Genomic DNA, 23224 nt, shown 5'->3' on the forward strand with positions numbered 1-23224 from the left:
CATCCAAAATTCATATTTTGAAAAAAAAAATCACATTTTTCTGTGAGTGTGAGTGGAATGTGAAATTGATCTGGTCAATCGAAAAAAAATAACTGAAAATTCATTACGCAAAATATTGAACTAAATGTTAACGGATTACACAGTTAAGTACCAGCTCATCATTTTCGATTAACAGACAAATTAATTGTTATAATTATTATGTTGTGATTTCCATTCAAAGCTAACATTAATACCGAAATTAATCCACTTCGATGATGATCTGAAAATGTTTCAAATTTGATTTGATTTTTCATAATGACCGAAGAGTGTTCTCCAACTCCGGTTGAAAAATCTTTCATTATTTTGTGGTTTTTATGAATTTATGAATTTTTGAAATGTAAAAAAATTAACTGCAATAATTACGGAATTGTATATTTTATTAAATGAGGTAAAAGTAACATACTTACATACCAGACAAAAAAAAATCTATTTAGCATTATTAACTGACTAAACAATATGTAAACCTAACATGAAATTAAAAAAAAAAACTTTTTAAATTTTATAAAATAAACAAACAAAAAATTAGAAGAGAAATTAAAAATTGAGAAACTCGTTACAAATAATTTATAAATCGAATAAAAATTCAATTAAAATTGAATTAAATAAAAGAAAGAAAAATTTAATACTTAGGCCGAACTTTACATGGTAGACGATTGAGTGGTTGTTGTCTTTTCTAATAAAAAACTAAAATTTAACAAAAAAAAAATTAATTTAATTATAAAAATATATTTCCTTCGTCTGGTAAAACATGTAAACGAGGCTTAATTAATTTATAGTCTAACTGTAAAATTAGATAAAACCATTAAAAAAAAACAAGAAGAAAATAGTGTGTGATTTGTTATTGTGCATAAAAGGTTTAATAAAAAAAAATTATTAGAAAAATATGAAGAAAAAAAAATCGAAATAAAGAAATTGATAAAACACAGAATAACAATGATAAAAAATTTGAATATTTTTAATTTCATTTTTTAGATAATTAATTAATTATTGAGAATAATTAATTTACATTTTATAAAAACCTCAAAACGACTGATTCGCGCCCTTTTTAAGCATAATAATTGTATAAACATAAATTAGAGATTAAGTATAAGTAAAAATTGTAATTGTTATATATAAAGAAAAAGTAAAAAAAAAGTTAATATTGACTGTTATGTTTCATTTAAACCGCGAAATTGTGGTTAAAGAACCGAGCAACGACCCTTATATCATTCACTTTCGAGTGAACTGTTTAAAATCAAATTATTGGCAAGTATAGTCTTCTAAGTACAAAGTGAAGTCGTAGAATACTTAGAAATGCCACTGCTCTCTTCGAGCGATAAGGAATATATTATGTTCATCTAGAATACATTAGATGGGCCATATGGAAGTGAAAACAAAAACAGAGTCGATGATTTCAATGCGAATCGAAAATTAGTTCAATAATAATAAGTCGGTTCTATCGTACGGTAAAAACGAACTTTGACAGACTGAAAATAACGGACCATCATCCACAGAAGCAAATATCACCACAACTTAAACCAATTCTTTTCCCTCAAAGGCAAAATTAAAGAAAAGACACGTCGCCTCACTTTGTTTTTTCGCTACTTTTCTTCTTCAATTCAGTTCCTAAGTGCATTATCTTCCCTATCCTAACTGTAAAATTGCATGGAATTGAGCCGCTTTTTTTATGTACCTACTAGTTGTTTCTTATGAACTGTCCTTCTGTTACCTTAACCATCAATAGAATTCAGATGGGAGTCGTTAAACTCGGAATAATTCCTTGCAGTTCTATAGTTCTACGATAGGATAGATAGTGGGCCATGATAATGTCACATATTTTTAGTAACTGACCTCTGGTGACTTCCAAATGTTATTCGAAAAAATTGCAGTGAAAATGGCCAAAAAATGTAATAAATGGAGAGAATTTTGACAAAGAAGTAGGAGGAATGTCATGATTAGACGTTTTTTTGGAAAAGTTACACCCTAAACAGTCATCAAGGAACGGGACCAATACTTATATACAAATGCAACAGTAGATTTTGTGGGTTGGCGATATGTGGTTTCTAAGTAAAGTTTATTTAAAATTATTAAATTTAGCCTCAGTGTGACTATGACATGCTAGGCCATAGACGCTTTGTTCGTTTTATCATCTGTTATAATTAATTAATATACAAGCTCTGGCTGTAATACGATCTTCATAGAAAAACGTTCATAGAAAGAAATGAATTTCTGGAAATACTTAGATAAAATGAAGTAATAGATCCGATTATGATAATACCAATGGTGGTGATAGATCTGCCGTCTGTGAAAGTCTAGCTACTTTAAAAAATATCAAGCTTCATCGAATTTTCTTTTTTTTTAGAAAATCGAAACGTTTGTCTTGGAATTTAAATCAATTTTATTCACAGAAAGAAACAATCACAACCTGAAATCTCTCATTTTTTAGAGTTACAGTTCAAAGTGGAAAATATGTCTTAATCTGACAAGTGACAAATGATTCTAAGAAGAACTTTCAATATACTAATTAAATCCATCGAAATCAAAGCCACACAGCACATCAATAGTTCAAATCTCGTAAACAAAAATTTAATTAATTTTCCATTTTGAAAACAATTTAGTTATCAATTACGATTGAACGAATAATAATTAGTTATTGTATACGTGCCGCTGAGGTGTTCATTGTTTTAGCATCAATCAATTAGTGGATTTGTATGAGTAGTCGAATTGTGAACTCGAGTATGACTAATTAATGGCTGTCACGTCACTGATGATCTAATTAACGCAGCAACTAAATGTAACTATTTATCAATTCATAATTCAGTATGTAAGGAAATCAATACTGTACATACGTTAGACCTACCCTATAGGTACTATTAGTAGCATTACCATCGAGATTACCTTACCATTGGCTTTATGCTAAGCCCTAAAACAAATGCACTAATTCGTTGAAATATTCCTAAGAATTTTGAATATGCAGAGTAGGTTAAGGTGTCTTGTTTCCATATTCTGTTAGTTAGCTTTGACTTTAATTGTTACCAATCATATTCCAGGAAACTTATTCCCTTAAATGAAAGTCAGGGTCATATGTCAGGAAATTAAACGAAATGTTCGTAGTGCTGAGTTCACTATTATATTTGGAAAATGTTTTACGATTTGTAAAAAAGGTAAATATAGAAAACTTCCGTAGAGCTTTTTACCTATATAACCACGAAAAGGTTGAGTTCGAGCGTAAAAATAGAGACTTCCAGCACGAGCTGAAGGAAAATTCTGGAATCTAATTCGCTAAAAAGCTTTTTAGCATCAGCTAGGAACATTATTTTGTCTATCGTGTATCGCTCGGAGTGTCGGAGACCCGCGACAAAATTCATCTCTTTATCAAACAACTTAAAAAAATCGATTGGGTAGCATAAGCCGAGTGAGGACCGTAATTCACATGAGTTTTAGTACAATCAGAGAAAATGCGATATCGTTTGAGTGCTCTTTAGTGGACATAAAAACCTTAGAATCGTAAACAAATCGTTTCATTGGTTGTCCACACAAGCAATAAAAGATCAAGGAATTGATTGCTTCGAACCAGCTAAACAAACATCCAGCAAATAGAATCGTACGAGTGAGCTTTTATGCCTTAATTTTCTCCATGTTCTAGCCCTAAACATTAAGGATCTTGTTCAGAAAATGAAGTGGAACAAATGTAAAGAGAGTCACTGCTATACTGTATGAAGAACGAATAGAGCGAATGGAACGCGGGCAAAACTCACGGTTTACGATACCTTAAAAAAATCAGTCAACGGACCCGACCCACCCAAGTGGCGGGTCTAGTTTGCTATCCTGTTTATTTTGAGCGTAATTTGTGACGAATCCAATCAATGTGTGGATGAACAACACATTTATTAATCGTAAATTTTCGTTAATCAACTTATTTCGGTTTTCCATGAAATTCTCTCGATAAAATAAATGTGAAATTCGGTAAATATTATTACTTAACGTATTAATGACATACATACAGGAGGAATCATAAAGCCGAGTTAATTATCAAATTTTGCTTTTAATTACTCAAGTGCGAATTACCGGAAAATTTAGCTCATAATCGTAACACACACCGAAAAGTAAGCATAATCCGTATCTAACGGCATAAAATGTACCCAGTACCATGTAACCACATATATAATACACAAATGGTGCGGATGATAATAATAAAAGTCTCCGTTTTTCGACGGTTAAATTTTATATTAAAATCCAAAATAATTTTATGGCACTAAAAACACGGATATCTACACGTGTACATTTTAACTCTTAAAATGCAGAAGATGTGTTATCTGCTTTCGGCTCCCTCCTGGTTACGCTTTTACATTCCAACCCATTCACATAAATAAATAAAATTGCAAATGTTCCACCTATTCCATCAGCCATATATACGGCATAAAGCAGCTGTTTTTATGATTTTAAACTGTTATGACTGTACGGAGAACAAACAAATACCTAACGTAAAATGGATTTATTGCTTCCAAAATCATATCAAATTGTAGGTTATTTGTTACATTTTCGGTAAGTATTTCTTTTTATGCATTTGTGCTAACCACACTTACACGGCGAGAGTGTGTCATCTCGTTCAATGTAGCCATAAACAGCTTAAAACTTTGTGGAAACATGTAGTTGGAAAATTATCCGGAACTTTCTCCTATGTAAGATGAAATTTTCTTAATCTTAATCAGATCGGAAATTGCATACAGATCATCTTCGGTATCTACACTAAATTGAGGAAGCAATTCATCATTTTATATCCCCAATAATAATAACGGTCTATCGGTTATATTGCCACTTCTAATTTCCATTTCATCTTCAATTGATATTCGTTATCAGTGATAACTTATCACAGAGTATTGATATAAAAAGGCTAAGAGTGGAACTCAAAGACAGAGTTCTTTTGATAAAATGAACAGAAATGTAATCGTTGCGCTGCTTATTGCTAGCTTAGTTGCTGGTCAATCTGCTAGGGAATTTTTTTGTGAATTTAAAAGTGATGGAGTGTTCGAAGAGAATGTCGAAAAAAGTCTGTCACGACTAACTGACCACCCATTCACCTATTTCGTTGATTGTGAAGATGCCCTGAAGAAAGAATTTACAATGAGCGGCGTTTATCGTATCAAACCTGAAGCTTCGTTCAGACCGTTTCAAGTGTGGTGCGACATGGAAACGGAAGGAGGTGGAAGGACTCTCATTCAAGTCAGATACGACGGATTGACGGACTTTTTTAGAAACTGGGTGGAATATAGGAATGGATTTGGCAGCGTTGACAGTGACCATTGGCTTGGGAATAATTTCATTCACCAATTGACAGAGAATAACGACTATCAGTTGAAAATTGAAGTGACTGGTTTTCAAGAGAACGAATTTGCTTTTGCCAAATACTCTCCGTTTCGAATTGGTACAGAGGACGAAAACTACAAACTCTCCGTTGGAAATTTCACTAGTGAAGGACCAATTAGTGACTCTCTTACGTATCATAATGGAGCTATGTTCACAACAAAAGACAAACAAAACGACAGTCACACATCTAATTGTGCTGAAAGGTATAAAGGTGCTTGGTGGTGAGTAAATCTTGAAGGAGGACGAATAGTTTCTCTTAATAACGTTGGAAATTTGAAAACCCCAGGTATCGTCAATGTTATCAATCTAATCTTAATGGAATTTGGATGAGTAAAGCCCGTTCGCTTGCAACCAGTGGATCAGAATCGAATGAGAATGCTATTGGAATAATTTTTATGCGAACTTTTGGCGTAGTTATGTACAGTTTGAAAAGCGTTGAAATGAAAGTGCGAAGGATGCGACGTGACGTTAACGTACATGATTTAATTGGAGTCTAAAACTTAAATATCGCATAAGCTTAGTAAAGGGCAAAATTCTTCTTAGAAGAGGCGTCACCACAGGATTTTTCAATATAATTAGCCGTGACTTATCAGGTGTTTCCCGATAAGGCCTGGCCGACATGGATGATGTTTTATTGTTTTCCATGGCATACACAAAATAAAACTCAAACTCCCCTAAGCTGTGTGTTTAAAAAGTTATTTATGATGGAACTCAGCATCACAATGTCCTAATCTAATTGCATAAAATGTTGTATGAAGCTGGGTGCAAAGTGTTTTATAAGGCAGAAGATGTGTGCCTCAAAAATGTTATACAAAAGGATGGATCGCCATTTCTCAAACATTCTTGTAAAATGAAGATGAAAAGAACGTCGGGAAATTGAAGCCTCTCAACAGATGGTAAAATCGTTTACTTCATCCGTAGAGTGCCCAAGTAATTGCTGGTTGCCGATTAGCATCAGCGCCACCATGTCACCTATCGAGTAAACTTTATGATTTAATCGGTTTTGAAACTAAACATTCATACTGTCCGGCCATAGCACTGAACCAAGCACGAGAACAGATTTATTTTACGGAAAATCGGTCATTCTTCTCATATATTAAATTGCGACGCATTATACCAACGTTATAAAACCGTACTCTTGAAATTGATTCAGTGCTAAGGTCAAACCAGGTCATGTGCAAGGCTGTATACTTTGGGGAGGTTACGCAGATACAGATACGCGGGTTGCACACCACAGTTGATGATAAAATGGCCGATTTCATACAAAAATTCACCTCTTGTGATGATTCTCGTCGTCTTGATGATGTGGTGAATTTCTTTACATGTAAAATCATCAGAAGTGGTGTGTTCCCGCGTATCTAATAAAATGGCGGTCTGCGTGACCTCCCCAAAGTATACAGCCTTGGTCATGTGTGCGGAATATGTAATTTTATTTTTATTTTAATGTGGTTCATGGGCAGATTAACACAATAGTTATTTTTCAACGATGGAAGAAAAGTTGGAAATTGCATTTCGAAGGTGTTGTCAGCTGTCCCGACTTTTTTCACGAGGTGAGGTAAACACATAACAGTTTTTCATAACAAAGGCTTCCGAAGTTTCATAGGAGGAAAGAAAATGACTGTTTTCTCGCCTGCGTTGTGAAAAAATATAATTTACATTTTCCTCAGGTGATCAACTCTTATTATGTGATAGCACCTTAGCTTTCAAGCACGAAGTACCAACATAGAAATAGAGCTAGGGTGCTTTGACGATACTCATGTAGAGTAGAGTCGGTTCCACTTTCGATACGATAAGCGGCTGCTCCTAGACATATAATGATCATTTTTTCCCGATCACATTTTCGTCTACGATCTTTCGTTAAATAACCTTTTTTAGCTGGGACGGTCGAATTACATTTTTATCAAAATGACATATGGGATTTATGAAAGATAAGAAAAGTCACATCACACTTTTCAATATATCAAAAGAGGTCTGCACTGTGTGTGTCTTCGTACATTCCATAACTTTGCATTTGATTTTTGTTTTAAATACGAAAAATGTCTGATTCAAAGACAATTGATATTGTGCCAGTTGTAAAAGCCGAATCAGACGATGCAGAAGAGGAAGAACAAGCATCGCCGGCCGAAGAAGAAGAGGAAGAAATGGTGTGCCCTCAAGAAAAATTGCGTGAGGATTGCCGTACTAACGATCATCATGTTACGGAACTGCTAGAAAAGTACAATGCCTGCAACGAACGAGTGAGTGCCAAGACAAAAACAAGCGAAACGTGCGAAGAGGAGCTGTTCGACTACATTCATGCCTTGGACCATTGCGTATCGAAAACGTTGTGGAGTAAATTGAAGTAAAATTGCGGCAAAGCGACTATACATTCCGGGTTGAGTTGGCTTTAGATTAGATGTGTTACATAATTTGAATGAATCTTTTTTGTTTAGTATTTTGGAAAATAAAAATGATTTCATTCTGTCAATTTACGTAACTAAACTAAAATACTTTGTGTCATTCGTACAGTATCAATTGATAAAAAGAGGTGACCATTTTCGCCCAAAGATTTATTTAACGAAACACTTCAGATTCTTGGAAGGAACTTGTACACGATGATGTCAACCAAAAGAAATGGACAAGGAAATTCTTTTGATACATGATCACCCATGCTACTTCAGGAATTTTTCATATAAAGTGGAAATTTGCCCAGTGCTCAGACCCAAACTTCTCAAGTTGATTCCATGCAAATAAACGACTTTTGAAGCTTGATGTAGCTATGCTTTTCTCATCGATGGATTTTGATTTTATGTTCACTATAAGTCTCATCTTGACAACTACTTGAACGTCTTGACTATGCAGTGACGCCGAATCTTAAAGAAAATGATTTGAGGGACACGTTTGTCAATGGCCTTGTTGAAATCAGACACATTTTCTAGAAGTTTAATCTTTGTCGGTCTAGATAGGTATTTAACCTCAGAAGGAAAACCATTATTTTTAAACTCCTCGATGCTTGGGTAGCTAGTGGGAACCGTTCAAAAACCGAAAACTTGCAATTTTATTATGGAAATGTCTCCAGACATTGCGGGGTGTCATCAAAAAGGTAATTGCATATACTTTCAAATCTTTCCAGTCAGTGCAAGGACTTATTCGAGTAGAGGAACTAAGACCCAAATTTTCAATTCAAAGATACATTTATCGTAACACTACCTATGTATGTTCGGTGTGATTGCAAAGCTGCGACCAGTAACAGCAGAACCGCTAGACGTTCACCGCAACAGTCAAATTTTTACACATTTCTTCGACTGCTTGTTTGTTTGTTTGTATAATCCGATTAATATATACAGGCCACTACCCTAATTACATATTAACCGTTAATTTACGTATAAGTTGTCGTCACTAAATCATTAAATTCATAGTCTCAAAAGGAGATTAAAGCAAAGAAAAGAAAAAATAAAGATAAAAAAATCTTACATCAATTGATCAGACCGCAACTCTTAAATCTCACAGAGAGACTTAACTCGGTTCTTTAACACAGTAAAATTCGGTTCCAGTATGTCATCGAAGATTGTGGTTGCTCTGAAGTCTATACATAGGGGAATTGCGCTTAATGCTTGATTTTTCGTTGAACGGTAGGTAAAAAGTTTGCTGGTTGCGGGTGACTCGAGATGGGCGATTTAAGGTGAGGGCAGAGCTCAGGGTTGAGTCGATGTTACCGTGAACCAGTTTATGGAGCAAAAATGCATCGAACTGTAGAAGTCGACGCGTTTCGAGTGATTGCAAGTTCAGTTGCGTCAGTCGAGTGTGATAATATGGTTTTATCCAATGGAATTTGTAGTAGAGCATGCGGGTGAATTTTCGCTGTACTCTTTCAATACTGTCGCTGTACAGGTTGTAGATGGGATTACAGATAAAACAGCAGTATTCCAATCTGCTTCGCACGTATGCACTGTACAGCACGATGAGACTTTTCGGTGACCTGAAGCATTTGGTTGATCGGAAAATGAAACCAAGCATTTTGTAGGCCTTTCTGATGACATTATCGATGTGTTCCTTGAAGCTGAATCTATCGTCGAATATTACGCCTAAGTCAGATTTTACGGTTAAGGGTACTAGGTCCGAGTCATCGATGTTGTAGACGAAGCTGGTTTTGTTTCTTTTGTTCGAGATAGTTAAACTGAAGCATTTGTCGATGTTCAGGCATAAGTTTCGCGTACTACACCAATCTTTTAGTGAATTGATGTCCTCTTGGAGAAGTTCTCAGTCGTCTTCGCTATCAATTTTCATGTACAGATTCAAGTCGTCAGCGAAGAGCGATGAGTTTGACTGCTCGTATCTCAATGTTGATGAATTTTAAACCCAATGAGAACCCATTCGCCCTGAAAGTACATGCATGACACCCCACACGAACATGTACCTGGTGAAATTTCCATAAGAACAGTCGTCGTTTTCGGTTTCTGATCGGCTCCCACTAGTTATACAATCATCGAGGAATTTAAAAAAAAATGTTTTTGCTTCTGAGACTTTCATCAGTTCAAGACATACAAAGAAAACAGCTCTAGAAAATGTGTCCTATTTCGGCAAGGTCAGTTTCAAAAGGATCCTGCTTTTCGATTGAGTCATTGCGGAACACGAAAGACACGACCTATCGATCGATCGAAGACCCATTTTTAACAGTGGTCCAGGGAAGTAAAAAAAAACAGTTGCGTAGAGTCAACTAATTGTTGAGTTGCCGTTATTTGTCGAAATAAAACCACGACTTACGTTCTAGAACTGGAAAAGTTTATTTTATCAAAATAAAATGTTTAAAAAAAACCTACAGGTGACCCAAGAAATGTGCACCACAAATGAATCATAAATCTAAACTATGCAGAACAAGGTGTACCGCGGATCAAATCATCGATCTTACCTTTCAAAACGCGATAATTGAACTCTTTCGGATTCAACGACTGAAACAGAAACGTTGGCATTCGGTCCGAAAGAATCCACAAATTCCGATTGTCATCCACTTTCAAATCATTGGGAAAGACCAGCGCGTCACTGTCCGAATCCACCAAACCCTGTGTGTCCGGATTATACGGTTTCTTGGAATTCCAACAGCCAATGGCGTCTTTATTCACCTGAGTGTAAAACAACACTCCCGATTCGTCGTCGAAAAATTCAGCCGTTGCCTGTCCATTTGGACCACGGTCACCAACTAATTTATAGTCGAAATAGGCATCCGTACCGGTTGAATACGTTTCGTTTTGTAGCACACGATTGGACACTTTAAATTCCTTTGTACTGGACAAAGCATGGAAGTACACCTGCCGGGAACTAGAAAACATTTCCCTTCAAAAATCAGATTTTTGACAGAAAAGAAACTATTGCTCTTTACCCATCCGGTGTTCGTGTTCCCAATCCCAAACCAAAAACTCCATCGGTCCACTGGAAATTTACGCCACCGACGTTGTATTCACCGTTAAGTGGATCGAAATGGAAGAAATTGTGTTTGATTCGCCACGATTTATCATGCTCAAAAGAATACACCACAAGTGCGTAGGCACCGAGATCGGGGACATAAGCGTACGCATTGTTACATTCACTTTTGGATGCAACATCGACAATCTGAAATATGGAGAAAAAATGTTTTTGTGAAAGATTCACACTCTAATTCAATCCGTTTCCACTGTCTCCATCATCATACCACATTGGCGAAGAATGTGTCCTCCTTAATATGTGCTTCGGGAAAGGTATAACGTCGAATCAACTTATCCGTTTTTAAATCAAATATTACTAGAGCTGGCGGCGTAATCTGCATTGGATTTCCCAAAATATCAGCCAAACCGGTATCCATTACCCACAATCTATCACATTCATCGACTCTAATACGAAATGTTGAAATAATTGTTTCGTTTCTTGATAGACCAGCATTTGATTGTACTGCTTTCGGGGCATTGGCTCGTCCACCAGCTATGGGAAAAAAAGGAAAATGAAAAGGATAAGTGAATGATGTTGCTATGTATGTTGTTGCCTCCCAGCAAACAGTTTTATGTCGATGGAAGATGCTATAGATATAGAGAGAGTACAGTACAGTATATACATTAATGTAGAATGGTTCTCGCTCGCTGTGTTTAATTAAAAAAAAAGATGATTATAGAGGAAATATCTCTACATGCCAACCCATCCATGCATGCAAGAACACAAATGGTAATCTGACTCGTATTGCTCGCATTCGTATAAACTTTAATGAAAGTTTGGACTTTAATGATTGTATTAGCGACAGATGAAGAGAGGTGGAATTTGAGATAATAATGTTAGCAAGGATGGATGGACGTACCAATGTACCTTGAAACGTTTTTTTTTTTTGAAAAGAGAACTGCCACAAAAAAGATTTGAAAAGATTTAACCTACAGAGACTATGAAAAGGTACCCACAAGGTTAAGGAAATTTTAATTTAATTTGATGAGATCCTTCCTCATACTACACCGTTCATACGAAAGTACACACTAACCTTGCTACATATTGTTCTTCTTTTCAAAACTTTTAATTCTCAGAAATCGTTCACTTTCATTATGACCATGAATTTTCATTATCAAGAGTTTTCCACTTAAAATACTCGTGAAACAGTTCCAATTTCACGGTTTAAAATGTAGGCTATTACAGAAATGAAAAGTGGTAGCCACACGAAGGTCAAAAGAGGTTTCAGTTGACTCCGATCAGATCTATCATTAAAACTTCATTTCGATTGAAGACGCCGTGACTCATTTATTGAACCAACACATTTATTACTGATCTGTTCAAACGATTTTTATACATTAAAATCGTGCAAAGGAGCTGTTTTGATTCAACAAATGACCCGTGTTTTTTCTGTTTCCTTCGCAAAAATTGGCCATTTCCCACAACCCTCGATACCGAAGACGTCATTTTCTATATGTCATTTATATTGAAGGTAAAATTGTTAGGAAAATAGTTAAAACAGGGAAAAATATGTCCTGAATCGTCTGCCACATGTGACGCAATTTTTTCTTTTTTCTTTCTTAAATTTTTTGGGTCAAATTTTTGTTGGTAAAACTTTCGCCTTAGAAAGCGTCACCCTCAGCGATATCAGTTATTTTGTTAGTAGAAACTGGGGCTTGCGTCACACTTTAGGGTTTTTTTGGCGGATATCAGTTCTTTTGGAAGTTTATGGGTAAGGGTCACTAGTTTTGTAAGCATCTCATGTCGACAACAGCTAAAATCCATCGAAAAATCCGATGGAAGTTGGGAAGTGCCAAAGGAATCATCTTTCATTCCAAAATTTAGGAACCAACCTTGGAACTTACTTATATCGAAAATAACTCAAACCCATCGAAAAATCCGATGGAAGTTAGGAAGTGCAAGAGGAATCATCTCTCATCCCAAAATTTAGGAACCAACCTCGGAATACCTCACTTATATCGAAAACAACCTAGATCCATCGAAAAATCCGATGGAAGTTAGGAAGTGCCAGAGGAATCATCCATCATCCCAAAATTTAGGAACCAACCTTCGAATACCTCACTTATATCGAAAATAACCCAAATCCATCGAAAAATCCGATGGAAGTTAGGAAGTGCCAGAGGAATCATCCCTCATCCCAAAATTTAGGAACCAACCTTCGAATACCTCACTTATATCGAAAATAACCCAAATCCATTGAAATATCCGATGGAAGTTGGGAAGTGCCAGAGGAATCATCTCTCATCCCAAAATTTAGGAACCAACCTCGGAACACCTTACTTATATCGAAAACAACCCAGATCCATCGAAAAATCCGATGGAAGTTGGGAAGTGTCAGAGGGATCATCTCTCATCGCAAAATTTAGGAACCAACCTCGGAACACCTTACTTATATCGAAAACAACCCAGATCCATCGAAAAATCCGATGGAAGTTAGGAAGTGCCAGAGGAATCATCTCTCATCCCAAAATTTAGGAACACATCACTCATGGCGAAAATAACCCAAATCCATCAAAACACTTTTTCCAACTTTACCAATCATAATTCATAATTACTAGCTGAAAAAAAAGTTCTTCTGACACACACACACACACAAGTCAAAAAGTTGCTGTAAATATGCTCCGCTGTCCTCAAAAATTTTTTTGTAAAACATTTTTGGTAGTGGACTTGCGTCACGCCCGCTTACTAACGTGCGAGCATGATTGTAATTGAACCTGTAACGGCTATTCATTTGTTATCGATAACGACGAAAAATTAATGACAAGCTCTGGGTAATATGGTCCGTCATATAGTAAAATGCGTGCTAAAAAAAATTGGAGGACAAGATTTGAAATCAACAGATTGAAAATACTTTGATCTATGGAAGTAATAGACCCAATAATAATACGGTCATATGTTTGCCGTCTGTAACAGGTTAAGTGAAGCAAATCGCTAAACATATAGTGGCAAACGCCTAGCTGAATCTAGTCATTCAACTCAAGTAAACAACTTGAAGAAGCTTCAATCTGGTAATTGATTTAAGGGAACGGTTCACCGAAAACTCTAAAATGAGAATGCTTCCATTGTCACTGAAGTGTACCTGCCTTTCTGTAATTAATTGCTATTCAAGTCGAGTTTATGATGTATAGACGAAAATTTAAATCTTATTAACCTGTTATAGACGACAAGCCAGATGACCAGTATTATTGTCGGGTCTATTACTTCCATCGATCAAAGTATTTTCAATCTGTTGATTTCAAGTCTTGTACTTCCTATTTTTTAACACGCATTTTATGTACTATAAAGGAGCAAATTACCCAGACCTTGTCATTATTTGTGTCGTTGTTATCGATAACAGATGAATAGCCCATATGTGACAGGTTAACAGGAAACTTGTACGAACTGCTAGATTGAACGATTCGTTACAATTTAATTAATCTTTCGAAGTACATTCATATCTTCAAAGTAAATTTATTCATTTCGTATCATTTTGAGGTTTCTATACTACACTTTCACATAAATTTGCTTTTAGCATACAGTAAGTGTCTTACAACTTTGCTAATGCTGCTGGCTACTTTTCAATTTATGATGTAATTTATTAAGAACATCCTTGATGAACCTCTATTCAATTAACCACAATCCTCTGTGATATGCAGCGAGTCATCATAAAACAGTTCTTCAATTTCGTATTAGTGTAATTTCGAAAGCTGCATGTTCATAAACGAAACCCCAGTCGTCAAATGTATTTGCTCGGTTATATCGATGTGGTGTTTCGTCAATAATAAATCATCCTACTGTTTCCATCTATTTAACATGCATGAGCATTGAGGAACATATAAACTCTTAACGGATTGCTAGCGAGAGAGCATCATAATGTTTGAATAAAATATTTAAATTGGGTTTTGAGATTCAGTTGTAACTAAACTACACTGACACCATGCATTGTTCAACAGCGCGCACATAAATCATTTATTCCTTTATTCCCTCTTCCACTTTAAATATGACCCACCTGTTGCTTCCGCATCAGAATGTTGTGCATCGTCGGGTAATGTATTTGCATCCCAGCTAGGATATGGGTGAAGAATTGGAGATTTTTCATCGGAAATTGTTACATAATTTAATGATGATGCCACACCTGACTTCCATCTATAGAGAGAAACGAAAAAAAATTGTTACACCGTCACAGTTTGTGGTTCAATTTTAAAGTTATGGGAGGATCATTAGCTGAATAAATGGTCGAAGGCAGTTTAGCAGGGTAAAAGAAACAAGTAAATGTTAAGTAAACGGTTCGCAGGGGCCTGAACAACGTCTTTGTTCAATATCGAAATCACAGAACAAACAGTTGATTTATCTAATTACGTTACAGCATAATATTGCGTCTATTTTCATGGATCTATGCAGATTAATACTGGAAACGAATTTGTCGCTATTCATACACCATGTTGTTTGACAAAAGTGACTACAAAAAGCGAAATTATCTCATCAACTCGTCAAATTATTCACGGATTGTTAATAAAGTGGACAGCAAATCTGCCATAAATAGTTTGTCCATAAAAAAATAGCGTAATTACGTTTGCTATACACCTAGATGTTCATCTACCGAAAACTTGTTAATTGATTGACTCATTCACATGTCCAATATATTGAAGAGCCTTTTCTATTTTATTTTATTTCAATTGTGCGTTCACAAGTACTCTTGGTTGTTCTATATAGAGTTTTATGCCTGCCTCTGGCTGAAAATAAAATTAATTTTTAACTGACAATGTTTTGAAGGACATGCCATCATTCATACGAAATGTTTATCTAATTAGTGTACTTTACAATAGAATGTGAAAGACACAGCACATGACATGATTTTACATTTCCAAACTGACATAATTTGCCTTTGTATTTGGGTTAGTCCAACCAAAGGGGTAATATCTCTCAGAGAAAACAGTTACTGGTGGGAAGGCTAAAATCATTTTTTAAAGTCGGCGGTATCAATCGTGACCAATTATAGGTATTTCTTAATATTTCAAATTCAGGCCTCCCACTCAAAAATCAAACGCCTTATTAAGGAGGTTTTGCCAAAAATAAGGAATTTCTCCAGTGACTATTTTCAGGAAAACATTCTCCTATTGATCCTTGAATTTTCCCACATTTTCCTAGATTTGTTTAAGAAATATTTTTGGGCAAATTCGGAAAACGTAAGAAAATTCTGGAAAATCTTGGAAATGTTTTCCCAAAAATAGTACCTACGTTTGGTCTGCTTCGTTAAGAAATCTTCAACTCTCTGATTTGATGGAGTTTGGTGAAGATTTAAACTAACACTCAACTGATGTTGCCGAGAATATCAGTTCGTGGATAAAGCACGACTGGAACGTCTATTCAATGCCGATGAAGAATTACATTTCATTAAACGTTTCCTAACTAAACAGTTAAACAGTTAAAAAATAAGAAATGTTCATGAAAAGAAGGAGGATGAAGGAGGTTAATATGGAAAACAAGGAAATTGGGAATTGTGGGAGACCTGTTCTGATTGTAAATGCTTCAAATTCAAAGACATACGAAAGACAAAGTACTATTTCAATGAAAAGTATTGAAGCTTTTCAATTTTCGTGTCGATCCTTTTCTCTTTCCCAATCTTGATTCTTTTGATTCTATTTTATTTGAGCTCGATTCAGCTGTGTACTTACCTAGAGCTTATAATAATTGTAAAAGCAAAACTCGAAACAATGACCAAGCCCTTTAATGTTGGCTATGGGTTTTCTTTTGACTGACAAAAATGTCTTCCACAATCAACTCACTAATTGCATAATGATTCCACACAATGAATCGACTGGAGTATGCACATTGAAGAATTGTTAAAATTTTCCTTTTGTTTACATTAAATTTTCCTAATTAGATTTCGCTTCGAATCTCTCAGTTGTTTGCTCTAAAGTTTTTCTATTAAAGTTTTGTTTTACTTTTCTCCGTTTTTTTTCGGTAAACATTTGCTGTGCATAAGAATTTGTTTCAACTCATTTTGTTTAAACTGGTAATTATGGTTGAATTAAAAAGGAAAGGAAAAACTGTTCCGAATTTATCGGCATCCACCCTATTTTCCATTCCGATTTCGTTCAAGTTCAATAATACTTTTTTGAAGTTATTTCTTGCTCAAAGTCGTTACAAAGTTTTTTCTTTTTTTTTGAAAAAAAAACTCCGTGATTCCGTTTCGGTATTTGTTTAGATGATTTGAAACACAAACAGTCATCGTCAACAAACAAAAGAAAATGCATAGAAATTACAAGTCATTCGCAGGTACATTAATCTTTCATAAATCAACTCTTTAAAATGAAATTAGCATACAAATTTGGTGAATAAATCAATACGAACGGCGCATATGGTATTGCCATTCTATGACCGAATAAATTTTCAACTCATTTGATAAACTATTACAAAACGCAATTTAAATTCGCATTAATTCTATTCAGTTCTTCTACATATCAAATCATGTAAAAAAACAAATGTTTGAGAACATACCGCAACGACCACCTCTTTATAGACTTAGACATTCTTTACATATATTCAGAAAGGTTATGATAAATTGCAATATAATTCCAAATATAAATTTAATCATTGCCATTATTGCAGCAAGTGAATAATTTATGTCCAATACACGGAGAGGCAGTATTCAATCATAAAAAACATTTTTTTTATTTAGCTGTTGTCCGGTTCTTTTTTATAGAATTCACTTAATTTGTTGTTTGCTTTTTATTTAAAACAAATAATTATTCCTTCTATTTGTATACCTACATAACATAGTACCGCAAAACGGCAAAGCAAAGTTTATGCAAAATTAATGCCACCAACTGGTAAAATTCAATTTTTTACCATTTTGTTTCTGTTGATAAAAACAGGTAATCAAGAGCATGTGACATATGGCCTAAAATGTTATATGGGCAACGAATGATGAGAACCGAAAATTATAAATTCGTTCTTCGTTTGATATTCATTTAATTAAAAAATAAATTATCAAATTTCGCCGTCGGAAAGAGCAAATATGAAAGCATCGATTATGAGCTCAACGAACCACTAGGCCACACCTTTCGGGTGGGTCAGGTTCTTTGATCGACTGACAATAGATTTTTGTAATTGTAACAAAAATATCATGAAATGGTCTTGCTCAATGCAGCTCCTTGTCTGTTATTTTATTCAAAATAAATTTTCAGGATAAAAAAGTGAACTTATTAATACAATATGTCCAGTAAAAGACACTGGAAAGACGGTAAATTATTTTCGGAATAAATCCTAGATTATCTCTACAGTATTTTCCATTAACGAACTTAACCCAAGGTTCCTCATCGAATATACAAGTTAATGACTGTTGTCGTATGAAAAAGAGACCAGACAGATTTGAACTTAACATCACGAATTTCATTCCTCGTGAGGAATGTTATCGTATAATCCAGGAATGAACAAAGACTGATTCTATTCGCACGCGCTTGCGAATAGCTATTTCACAGTGTATTTGACTACTGGCACGCGCGTGCGAATATCCATTCCACACTGTCTTAGACTATTCGCACGCGCGTACAAGCCATTTCACATTGGATTTGACTATTCGAACACGAGCCGTGGTGAACAAATACTTTCATTCATTTAAATAGCGAATATTTTATGACAAATATTTTAAAGTGTCTATCATACATAGGACCTATGACTTTCAGTCAAGGGATAATTTATGTTACAAGATTTTTGAAAAATAATGAATACAAAATTTATAGCTTCCTTCAGTTGTTATTCGTATAAATACAGAAACAACTGTACAATGCTGATAGGAAAGATAGATTTTTGCAGAAGCTATCAATTCCATAATAATATCGTAGGAATGGCTAAACATCGAAAAAAAATTTGGTAATTCTAACGGTAACGGTAATGTGAAACGGCAAATTTGCACAATGTGCCAACTGATGTGAAGTTATTGGCTTACATAAGCCCAAAAGCGCTGGAATGAATTAAAGATGACCGAGATTTACGAAAGTACATAAAAAGTAGATTAATGAACTAAAATGGTGGAACCTAGTACTTACACACTAAAATAACCACTCAGTACTAATGCTATGTGTCAAGGACATGGCCTATTTTTGGAATTAAATCCTCAAAAGTTTAAAGACAGACCTTTGGCTTAAGCGACTTATAAGTATCTTCTCGTTTTGCCATAGTCCTCCTTTGGTTTCATAATTTAATGTTCAGACGACGTTAATATGCGAATTTCTCACTATACAGAAAGAGCAAAATGGTTTCTTCTGCAAACCAATGTCAATTGACTTTATGCATCAGTAACCGTTAACCGACGGTATCAATTATTTCCACATTCAATGTGTATACAGAAAAATATGACTCAAGGTACCAGAATACTGGATACATGAAAGGCCATCACCAATTTTTTTTTTTAAATAATTTGTTATCAATGAATAAATCTCTGTGTTTTTGGTCCATATGTTGAAGTAACGCCATGGACACTTGAGTTCCTTTTTTAGTGGTTGAAAGTATCACCGATTGTGTAATAGCAAATCTAAACTAATCGTTTTTTTTCGGTGTGTTATCGATAACAGATGACTATGTAGTACGATCCGTAATGGGTGGAAAATTACAATGGCTTTACATGGCGGTGTCATTCGAATTTAAATATAATTGTGAAGTTATTTCAAGGAATTTTCATTCACCAAGGTACATTAATGACCTTTGGTGCATTAAATGAAATTACACTAAATAAGAGATCGTGGACTCATAGCTTTTTTCAGTGACATCACAAAATTGACACGAAAATTGAGAAGGATCACAAATTCAGAAAAAGCTCTTCAAACTGATCAACGGTCTGGGTCAATCTGATGAAAAGTTTCGATGTAAAAATGTATTTCGAATCTTATTGCTTAAAGTAATTATTCGAAAAATTTTGCATTTCAGTTGTAGTTTTTTGTTAATGAGCATTATGCCGATTGATACTCAAATTACTGAAATTTACCCATTTTTAATTGGCTATTCTCCCATCTGAAATCGTTTTTTTTTGTGTGCCCACAATTTTTTTAACCATTCTACTTCTATTTATCCTCGTAATTACTCGTATTTGGTTTCTAATTGCCCTAATTTTTTGCTTCTTTTTTTTAAAGAGGAAGGAGGGAAACCCTTGACGTTTACTATCATCAACCTGGAATTTTTTTCAATAAACAAAATTAAGTAAGTTAGTCTGAATGGAATACTGGCTGTGAATTTAAAGACATTTCTTTGTCGAAATAATTCTCCCATCCCATATCAGCTTCGAATTAGAATAAAATTTGCTGTGGTCTGTGGTTGACATCGTACAATTTCTTTCGTATCACATTTTAGCTTCAATGTTTCGACGAATAGTTATTTACTCACGGATGATCGAAGAAAATAGGAATATCCAACAAAAACAAAGTTTTGCTCCCAATTTGTTACATCATTTTTCAAAACAACGACAAAGCTGACACTTTGGGGAAGAAAACTTTTATTTTCATCCCTGTCAAAAAAAACAGAGAAAATAGACATTTCCTCACCCCACCGTGTCATCAGAACAAAATTTAATTTCTCCCGGTCTTTTGAGTGTAGAAAATAAGGGTAATCACATCGCACGTATGAAAATGCAATTGTACCCAAAGTTGCAATGAAAATTTTCGCTAAATTTCAATGGATATATAGTCACATCCAAGCGCCAGAGCGCAGTGAAATTTATTAAAATAACACAACGTCGAATATATCAGTGCAAATCGATTGAGGCGTTAATTAGCAAATTGGCAAACTAAAACAATACACAGAATATGTTGCACGAACATTCCGTAATAATTTTTGGAATAAACTAACTGGCAGATATACAAACTTAGTTAGTTAGTTATTGGAAATGAGCTTTTCTCTTCGATGGGTCATTAGAGTTGGGTAATTAATCGATTGTTTCATTCATAAGTCTGAATTACCGCATACGGAATAACTTTCCGTTCGTTGATTCTTCTACCATACACCAACCGAAAAACGATTATCACATTGAAACGGACGGTGTATCAATGATGGTGTGGTAAGTATATACTCTCCAGAGAAGAAAATGATCAAAGTTTTGTTCTTCTTCTTCTGGTTTTTATTTAATGAAAAATGTTTCTGCCCAATAAACGAATACTCACCTTGGCACCGTAATGAATAGTTTATCGTTCCATACATCCAAACCGAGCGGTAGATTGTCTTCGATTTTATATTTGCCACTTTGGATGGCTTGCTGTTTAACAGCTTCTGATGGCCATGCATATTCCAATTGCTGCCAAGCATATTTCTCGTCCAATTTAATGCACTCGCTGGTTATCACAGTGCACACCACAAAAAATATTGTCCGTAAATACCTCCTCATTTTGGATGCAGATTAAAAATAGAAAAAATTGCACGAAAATGTTAGCTCTTTTGTTGTACAATTTCAATTGTTCACTTTTTTTCGGTGTACTTTTAGCGAGGTATTTTTACGATTTTTTTTTATTTTTATTTATTAATCCACACAGTATATACACACTCTGTGCAGAGCTCTCTGGAAAATTTTACTTTTTTTGGTATTCACACACGGCGAGCTATCGACCATCTGAACGGTGATTATACATTGATGAAGGTAATTGGTAATTTATGGTTAATATATGGACGACTGATCTTTTATATATTTTGTGTGTTTTTGAGTTGCGGTTTTCTCTTTCCAATTTTATATGAAATTTTTTTTCCTGTTGTTTCTGGTTGAAAAATATCCAAATGCACCCACAGCGTTTATGTAATATATGTGTCTATATACATATATGGACGGTTATAGGTGTTTATATATAATTTGCATTGCATTGTGACATGCTTGAATTTTTGAACATATACACAACTCATAACTGTGTGTTTACATTCGTTTCGCTATCATTTTGATTATTATTTTGTTGATTTTGCACAGGGTGGTGGTGGTGGTGGTGGACTGGGCATTACACTCGTCGTGAAAAGATTTTGTGTGGAAAATTTTAATTTTAAAAATATTGGACGAGGAGGATTGTTTTTTGTAAGTAAGAGAACACAATGTGAAAATGAATTGTTAGTCTTACCTTGTCAGCCGAACCAAAGTCTATCAGACATGCTTCACCTATTTTTGTATATGTGAGGAATCATCATCCACTGAGGGCTCGACTTATTTCAGTGCAATATCAACACACTTCGGGGATGAGTGGTACTCTTTTTAGTGGAGTACTGACACTGGGCGGTATATCATACAAATTTTGGCACTAGAAGTAAATTCGAAAAAAAAACGTTCCACACAAAATGGCTGCTATTTGGCAGCTGTCACTCGAAGTACTTTTGCTTGAAGTTTGTTGGTAAAATATCTGTTTCGGTATAATATGACTATCGGTAGACTAGTACTAAACAAAAATTTTGTTAAATTTCATATTTTAGTAGGTCGAAAAGCCAGGGCCATGTTATACAGAAGGCTCAACTGTTATCGAAATGGATGGCATAAAGTAATAACGAGCTCTAGTTAACGTAGTCTTAAATAGAAAAATGAATGTTGAAATAAATGAAGTAAAAGATTTTATCTACCTAGGTGAAATAATAGCAGTGAAAAAGTGCTATTATTTCGCCGTCGGTAGATAAAATAGCGTATTTACCTCTGTCCAAATGTTTATTTAGACACTTAGGGTTATAACATTCGCCTTCGGCTCATGCACTAACTCCCCAAGTGTCTAAATAAACATGCGGACAGAGGTGAATAATCTACTATTATTTCAGTCTGTCGAATAAAGTTACATGAAATGAAGTAATAGATTTGATGATAAATGTCATACAAAATGCATCTTCACATGATTGTCGTCTTTTCTGTTAAAGGTAGTAAGACTAATTAATAAATACAATTATTATGTAATGAGGTGCAAGCGTCTAGTTATATTATAGTTTGTCGAAACAAAAAATATTTTCGCATTTCGCGAAATGAGGGCAAATTAATTGCTTGATCAATAGGCGATGAGCTGTGACCAATGTAAAGCAGATTGTATGCAAAAACTAATGAAGTAAAAGATACTAAAGAAGTAACAGATGCAATAAGTTTTCCGTTTGTAAAAGGATAAAACAACGAACATTGTAACATAAAACAATGTGATTTTATTCCCAAAGTGGAAAAGTAAAGTTGTTTTGTCAAATATTTTGGCGAATATCAAAATTGCATGTTCATGTACACAAAACTACTTGTAGTCATGCGAAAAACAGCCTTTTGAATGTTCTAGTGGACTGAAATAAATAATGGACGATAAAATTGATTGAAACGATTCATTTAGCTGTGATAGGCGAAGTGAGAACGTTTCAGTTGCCCAATGATGTAACGACACAAAGTTAACGTTTTTAGTCATCTCATACAAGTGTACGTGGAAATAACATACGTCGTGCATTA

General features: G+C 34.7%; 3 protein-coding genes across 3 annotated transcripts; 2 read left to right on the forward strand and 1 right to left on the reverse strand.

The window, feature by feature from the left end:
* The first annotated feature begins 4950 nt into the window (after positions 1 to 4950).
* LOC119085276 (microfibril-associated glycoprotein 4-like) lies at positions 4951 to 6057 on the forward strand. The gene is made up of 2 exons (XM_037195630.1): positions 4951 to 5606; positions 5672 to 6057. Exons 1-2 carry the CDS (start codon positions 4951 to 4953, stop codon positions 5880 to 5882), a joined length of 867 nt encoding a protein of 288 aa, XP_037051525.1. The 3' UTR covers positions 5883 to 6057.
* A 1247-nt stretch (positions 6058 to 7304) lies between these two features.
* LOC119085292 (cytochrome b-c1 complex subunit 6, mitochondrial-like) lies at positions 7305 to 7867 on the forward strand. Its single transcript, XM_037195651.1, has one exon. It carries the CDS (start codon positions 7422 to 7424, stop codon positions 7728 to 7730), a length of 309 nt encoding a protein of 102 aa, XP_037051546.1. The 5' UTR covers positions 7305 to 7421; the 3' UTR covers positions 7731 to 7867.
* Positions 7868 to 10124: 2257 nt separating this feature from the next.
* Positions 10125 to 21434, reverse strand: LOC119085259 (protein yellow). Its single transcript, XM_037195607.1, has 5 exons — positions 20958 to 21434; positions 14813 to 14949; positions 11051 to 11316; positions 10742 to 10971; positions 10125 to 10680 (listed from the first exon to the last, which is right to left on the reverse strand). Exons 1-5 carry the CDS (start codon positions 21176 to 21178, stop codon positions 10230 to 10232), a joined length of 1305 nt encoding a protein of 434 aa, XP_037051502.1. The 5' UTR covers positions 21179 to 21434; the 3' UTR covers positions 10125 to 10229.
* Between the last annotated feature and the right edge of the window lie 1790 nt (positions 21435 to 23224).

This window comes from Bradysia coprophila, unplaced genomic scaffold (assembly GCF_014529535.1).
Source record: "Bradysia coprophila strain Holo2 unplaced genomic scaffold, BU_Bcop_v1 contig_94, whole genome shotgun sequence".
In the NCBI taxonomy this organism is placed as follows: domain Eukaryota; kingdom Metazoa; phylum Arthropoda; class Insecta; order Diptera; family Sciaridae; genus Bradysia; species Bradysia coprophila.